This window comes from Microtus ochrogaster, unplaced genomic scaffold, assembly GCF_000317375.1.
Source record: "Microtus ochrogaster isolate Prairie Vole_2 unplaced genomic scaffold, MicOch1.0 UNK156, whole genome shotgun sequence".
Classification (NCBI taxonomy): Eukaryota; Metazoa; Chordata; class Mammalia; order Rodentia; family Cricetidae; genus Microtus; species Microtus ochrogaster.
This window is the reverse complement of record NW_004949254.1, coordinates 187,283-194,599: the sequence shown is the minus strand read 5'-3', so window position 1 is coordinate 194,599 and position 7,317 is coordinate 187,283. Positions and strand designations below refer to the sequence as shown.

The following is a 7,317-nucleotide window of genomic DNA, read 5'->3' as shown; positions in this document are numbered from 1 at the left end:
AGACGCTAAGCAAAAAGCAAAACCTCATTCTCTAGATGCCTACTTTGCAAAGGGCTTCTCTCTGCTTGGTCCCTCTGCAATCCGCGACGCGTCAGTCCTTTCTTCCCCTCCCTTTCTAGGGGCTGGAGAGGCAGAGCGCCAGAGTGGAGCTGAGCCGGCAGATCTGCCATCTGATTGGCTGCCCGGCCCGTGGCTGGCCTATAAAAGAGACCCCTACAGGCTTGGGAGCCAAAGGCTCACAGAATTCTGACAGCATCTTTGTCTAGCAAAGCAGCTCTGCTCAAGACAGAAACGAGCTCTCCTCCTGCCTTTCTCTCCTCACTGCGAATCACACAGTTAAACACCATGTGCAAAGGACTTGCAGGTCTGCCGGCTTCCTGCCTGAGGAGGTAAGTTTGGTTTCTGTCACTGGCCAGACTAAAGTTTTGCATAGACTTTCTCAATGGCTTGCATGCTTTGCTTACGAAGTTCTTTGGGGTTAGCGGCAGAAAAACAATGGTTGTTTCTCTCTAGGAGTAGCCAGACACTCTGATTTAGGGAGCAGGCTCTTCAAATGCTGCTTCCTGTGTGTTTTATTTGGCATGACTTTAGTTTGGAGTCAGGATCTGACTTTTAAGCTTGGTCCCTTAGTCAAATTGTTTGGCTTACAGAGTGATAGGAGGTCTGGGATGGATCTGTACTCGTTTCGGGGATTATTGTCCCCTTGTTTGAGCATTGCTGAGCGCCCAGAATCACCGCTCTCTGATAACACGCTAGTCCTTGTGTGGGGGAAGAAAGCCCCAGAAGGAAGTTTGGAAACATTGTCAGAATGCTCTGTGTGGTGTTCTGCGGCTGCGCCACTCTGCCTCCACACAAACAAATGTGGGAACAAGAGATGCTTTTCCAAACCAGCTCTCTCCTATCTTCCTACCCCACCTCCAGTTGTTGACCTGAGACGTGGCTGGGAAAGAAATACTGAATGTAACTCATCAGCTTAAGGTTTTAGAGGTATCCATGTGTCTTTTTTTTAAGGGTGTGAATAAGTTATTTTGTAGAACATTTATAGAGTAGCTGGGTTACAAGAAAACACGAGGCTAGTGTGTATTGCATGATTTCCTCTTGAAATTAAAGGTCAAAAGGGGGTCTCTCTGTGTGTCTACCAACTCCCTCTAACCCCCAAAGCATAACATTTGTGTGTTAGTGATCCTGCCTTCCACACAGTTTACCATCCAGGAGTATAAACACATTCACCTTCACCCTTAAGTCCTGGAGTTAACAGAAGCAAGCTTTTCCAAGCTCCTGTCAAATGATGTAAAACCAGCCATGCAGAACTTAAGAGTGACGGGACTCAGGTTTGCCCCCAGCAAATAGTTTTTGGGACAAATGAAAGCATGTCAAGGGCTAAGCAGCTCTCATCTCCAGTGCAAGGGGTTCCAGAGGTTCTTATCTGCTCAAGGTCACATGATTGGTGGGGGCAGAACAAGGATCCCATCCAGACTACCTGTCTCTTGTGACTTCCAAAGTCACTTTGATTTTTATTTTTATGCTTCTGTTGTGATACAAGGTCCTTGCACATACACTTTTGGCTCTTTGGAAATACACTTACGTTAGTGTTAGCAGTAGCGGCTGGGACTCAGACAGAGGCAGCACACAGAGATAGGAGGTCATTCTCTTCGGGTCAGATGACAATGCATCTCTAGCATCACTGTAGAGCTGTCCCAGCTCTGGTGATTTTATCTTGCTGCCACTGGGGAGGACTTTGTCACGAGTCAACACCTGGGAAAAAAGAGAAAGGCCGAAAGCTTTGAGAGGGATGGAAAAATACTGCTTAAAGGGCAGCCCAAGAACAGCACCGAGACTCAGACACTGAGAAAGATCGGCAGAGAAGCTCCCAGCACCCTCCTAAAATGCCACTGTGCACCACCCTTCTTTTTCAGCCTCTCCAGGCAAGAGCATCTCATTGTTGCTTAGGAAACACCAGTTTCCTTCAACCATTTCTTGGCTTTTATAATAAAAGAGATAACAGTAATAAAAAAAAGCTATTAAGAAAGAACAACAGAATTGAGCTGGAAGTTCAAGTAGTCAGAAACTCTGCTATCCCCTTGTTGCCTATTAAATGGTTGCAGTGAACTGGAAAGCGCTCTAATTAAAGAATTACTCACCTCAGTGATGACTCTGTCTTGCTTCTCTTATCCCAAAGCCTCATTCGCCCTTTCTAGTGTATATCTCCTGTAATGCAATTTTTTTTTAAAAGCTCGGGCTGGAGATTGCCTAGAAACAAACCTAATGGGGCTCAGCTTTCAGCCTGAGCATTTGTGTTCCTCTTTACAGGGACGCACACATAAGCTTATGCTCTGTGCATACACACATGCACACACATGCGCGCGCGCACACACACAAACACACACACATACACACTTAGGAACTGCTTAGCTATCGCACTCAGGGCTGGCTGACCTCACCTCTAGTTTATTGAAATGCTTCCGCAGCTTTCTCTAGGAAACAACACCCACTTCCCAGCAAGTGTTCCATAAGGAGAGGGCGTCATGTTTTGCGGTTTTTTGCATGCATTTCAAAAGAGCCCCATTTATTAGCACGGTTTCACCAAAGATATCAAAGGTCATTGGCATACACAAGGAATCTTTTCCTGGGCGGCCATGGACTCTTAATGCCCACCAGTCTCTCTTTTAAAGAAATCTGTTTTTCAGGCCAGTTCTTGTCTTCCTTGCAGTGCAAAGGATATGAAACATCGGCTGGGGTTCCTGCTGCAGAAGTCTGACTCCTGTGAGCACAGCTCTTCACACAGCAAGAAGGACAAAGCAGTCACTTGCCAGAGGTGAAAGAAATGGTCTTGCAGAAGAGTGATTAGGTATTAACTATCTGATGAGAGAGAGGCTGTATGAGAAGAGTGGGTGGGAAGGCAGGCCCTTAGCTGAGCCAGATTTGGATCAAGATGGCCTCCATTTCCAAGGTGAGGGCACACCATTGTAATTTCAGTACTTGGAATCATAGGAGGGTCATGAGTTCAAGACCAACCTGAGATTTATAATACACACAAGAAAGAGAGAGACAGAAACAGAGACAGAGAGACTCTAATTTCATGGCAATCATAACTAGATTTTAGATCTCTACATATTTTATGAAAAAAGACCCTAATAAACAATAGATCACAACTCATCTTAGATTTTTTTCTCCTCAGTTCTATGCTATGTATTTAAATCATTCTTTTTTCTGTAATGTCTCCAGGGTGAGCCAAGAAGAAGTCAAAAAATGGGCTGAATCATTGGAAAACCTGATTACCCATGAATGTAAGTAACCATGCCTCTCTCTTTCTCTCATCCTAAAACAAGCATTCATGCGGGTATGCACACACACACACAAACACACACACACACAAACACACACACACGAGACAGGAGGAGGATAGTAGTACTCTGTATTAGACAAGTCATCTCCTAGTATATCAGTTTAGAGGGAACTGCAAAGAAGCCCTGGATTGCACTGTGTTCCAGAATCAGGTACAAACATTTCAGTCTTATAGCTGATATGTTTGAGAACGTTGTCAAATTTGATGGAAAGTTAATTTAGGAACCATCTGGACGATCAATAAGAAAACCAATCCCTCTCATTGCATGGACAAAATGGCAAAGAAAAGATTCACATAGTGAGATCCTCCAGCACAATGGACCACAACTCTCATTTTAAACCCACCGTGGCAGTTGGTAGCCACATGGATGTTTCAGAATTAGTTCCTTGGAAGATGATTCAATCTTGGGTAGAAATTACTAGATAAAACTGGGGTCTTTTAGATATCAAACATAAATTTGGGCTAGCTGACTGCCAAAGAGGGAAGGAAGCGGGTGTTTCTTCAACTCACACCTGGGTTCCTAATTACCTTAGCTTTTTTTTTGAAGTGTTCTATCGAGCAAGTCAACCCGTGTGTTGACTGTGGCTCTTTGTCATCTGTCACAGGTGGACTGGCAGCTTTCAAAGCTTTCCTGAAATCAGAATACAGTGAAGAGAATATTGACTTCTGGATCAGCTGTGAGGAGTACAAGAAAATCAAGTCACCTTCGAAACTAAGCCCCAGGGCCAAGAAGATCTACAATGAGTTCATCTCAGTGCAAGCAACAAAAGAGGTAAGTTTCCATGGCAGAGAACTTTCTAGATCTAGGAATCCTAGAAGGTTCCTAGGAGTGGCATTCAGTGTCAGGGATCTTTAGATCTACTAGTTAAAGGAAACGATGGAGGAAACTTTTATAATCTTATCAATCTTTCGAGTAAATCTATTAGGAAAAAGGTTAACTTTGTCCATATGATTTCAATGGCTCTCCTTAATAAATACAATGATAAATCTCCTCAATACAAAAGAGAGTATAGGAAAATATAGCACTCTCCCCACTTAGGAGCAGGGTGAACATTTTATAGTCTCACATATGCCAGGGCAGAACCACATGTCGTGGGCTTCGTTTCTGGACGGAATGTAAAGGGATGTTCCCGGCTGTTTCTTGTTGAGTAGAAGCCTGCAGCCTCCTCCCTTCAACAGGGTTCTAGATCTAATACAACCTTTATCTTTGCATTTTAGGTGAACCTAGATTCTTGCACCAGGGAGGAGACTAGCCGGAACATGTTAGAGCCCACGATAACCTGTTTTGATGAAGCTCAGAAGAAGATTTTCAACCTGATGGAAAAGGATTCATACCGTCGCTTCCTCAAGTCTCGATTCTATCTCGACTTGGCCAGTCCTTCCAACTGCGGGGCAGAGAAGCAGAAAACACCCAAGAGTTCCTCAGACTGTGCCTCCCTGCTGCCTCAGTGTGCCTAATTCTCACCAGAGGCAGAAAGAAATGCCAAGACTATGCTCCGGAGAATCTGAGGCCAAATACTGATCCGTATTAAGCACCAATGCTTTCTCCACGTTGTAGCCTAGTGTCCTTGCTGCCTGCTGTGTGTGAGTCACGTCCATGTAAAACTAGACTTAGTTGTGGGTGTTGGGGTTTTCCTTGGGGTATGACCCAACTCATTTCAAATTTCCCCAAGTTTCCTTAAGGGTATCACGTGAGCAAGCCTCCAAATAATGTCCCTGTAGGCCTGGATTTTCAGATTGCTGGCAGTGCTCCCCTTCCAGCAGTTTGACCTCAAGTCAATTGGTTGGTCCGCTTCCTGTGACAACACACGCACATGCAACATCAGCCAGCAGCACTTCCTACAGACTCCCAATGTTTAGGTGAGATCGATGTGTGTGTATATGTATATATTAAATATATCTAATATATGCATATGCATTTTGTATATATTGTATCTATGTATTCAAATATGTCTGTGAATGTACATTCACATGTGCACACACATTTCTACAAGACTAGATGGGAAAGACCCTAGGTGCTCAAATTGGAGTATGCACGCATGCTTACACGCATGTTCTGATCTCTGGTCCTTCATACTGTGTTTGAACAGGGCAAACTAAATTAACTGCCAGGCAGGCTAAGAAAGGAATACTAGCTTGTGAAAAACAAGTTCTGTAGAACCACTGGGTCTTGATGCTAAGCACCGAGCCCTAAGCTAAGGGGCGAACGCTCTGAAAACTCTGCTGGCTGACACAGAACTGCCTTGCATCAGTGGTCACGACTGGCACTTTTAGGTCCCTATGTTGATGGTTTCCCTCCTTTGCCTGGGTGCTCAGGGCATGCCGATTTAGCTGCTGGATTGGTCTGGAGTTGGGAGATGGGATATTTGAGCCCAATGAAGGAAAGTGGCCCAGACCTTGCCGACTAGCCCGCTCACAGGCCACTGGCCATGTGAGGGCAGAGGACCTAAAGATTGTCCTGCTTCTTTCCTCTCTTGATAAGGTGCTCTCCTGTTCCCACCCCCAAGAGCTTCAGCCGTCAGATGAGCCTCCTTAGTTCGCTGTGGTGGATGGTTCACTTTGAGAACCGTGGCCTGGCTCAAGGCTACAGGCCTACATTTGTAAAGTCTCGCCACGGGGAAGGCCTTGTTTTGTAAGGAGGATGTAAGTTCTCACACACTGAAAAGCCCTCCTTGCTTTTCTGCTTTGAGGTAAGAGTTCGTCCCCCTATCCCAAACATCAAGGGTAGCAGAGACTGACAGAAGGAGAGAGGAAAGAAAAAGAAGAAAGAGGTCAGGATCTCAGTTGGTAGCACGACTATTTGGAGCTTTTCAAGGCACATGAAATACTTGAAAATTTCTCATTTGTGTTATTTATGAAGTTGTTTTGTACAATGTTTATATTACTGTATTGTTTTATAAGTGGAAGTTCAGGCTATTACCCGAATTACTAATGGATGCCCAGGAAGTAATTTTCTTCTCATTCTTCTAAAACTACTGTCTTGGAGAGCACACGCATACTCATGCTCACACTGCGCCCATTGCTCCAGCCTCGGTCACATGCACGGGCACCTTTGTGGCTAGTAAGCCAATGTACTGGGCTGCAAAATGAAGACACTGGAGAAGTGTGTGTCCAAGTCTCATTGTATTGAAGAAATTGGTTTTCTCACTGTTTCCTGTTGTCTCTTTGACAGTCTTGTTTGTCCCTAGAGCTCCCCATCAGTGTTCCCCACCCCCTCTTTTGTTATACACAGTTTTCCACCATCTTGTTTGTACAACTTTCTGATCTTGCCCTAATGTTATCCTAACTTGAGATTGTACCTGTACTCACAGACTGCTGTCTCACAAATAGGTCTGGAAAGTCATTCTGAATGAGAAGTAAATTATTTTCTGTACTACATTTTGAGTGTGTTTTCAGTTGTATTTCCATGGCTCTTTGATACGGTGAACCTGTCTGCTGCTGGTCCACACAGAGAGTACTTCTTCCAAATGCATGCCTGTTTCTATCATGTGCTTTATGGGCCTCAACGCTGATGCTTCCAATGAAACACACATAACAAGAGTAAATAAATGCTTCCCACAAAACAATCGGCTTGGAAACACATTAATGACCCAGAGAGAGGCATGCTGTGAGAAAGAGCAGGGCCTAGGATGCCCTTCAAAAGTGACTCACTCTTGAGTCTTTTATCCCTTCCCTGCCAACCCTGGGAAGGAAAGCAGAAACTGCACTGTTTATGCTCTGGTTCCCTTAGCTGCTCTTCCTGCTTCTGCTCACAGACCCAGGGAGCTCTAGGTTCTGAGACGGCTGGGCAGACGCAGTGGTCACTTGCAGGTCTTCAGTGGGCTTGCAGGTCTTCAGTGGGCTTGCAGGTCTTCAGTGGGCTTTAAAAACAAAAACAACAGCAACAGAGTCTCACTCTGTTTGGGCTGGTTTGAACTCAAATTCATGGCCATCCTCCCGTCTCACCCTCCCAAGCATGAGCATGACGGGTA

The 7,317-nt window shown here is 45.0% G+C and overlaps 1 protein-coding gene across 1 annotated transcript; it reads left to right on the top strand.

The window, feature by feature from the left end:
• Nucleotides 1-233: 233 nt before the first annotated feature.
• LOC101988990 (regulator of G-protein signaling 4) lies at nt 234-6,912 on the top strand. Its single transcript, XM_013355525.2, has 5 exons — nt 234-389; nt 2,711-2,815; nt 3,226-3,287; nt 3,952-4,118; nt 4,565-6,912. The coding sequence occupies exons 1-5, from the start codon at nt 346-348 to the stop codon at nt 4,802-4,804; spliced, it is 618 nt and encodes a 205-aa protein (XP_013210979.1). The 5' UTR covers nt 234-345; the 3' UTR covers nt 4,805-6,912.
• Nucleotides 6,913-7,317: the final 405 nt, after the last annotated feature.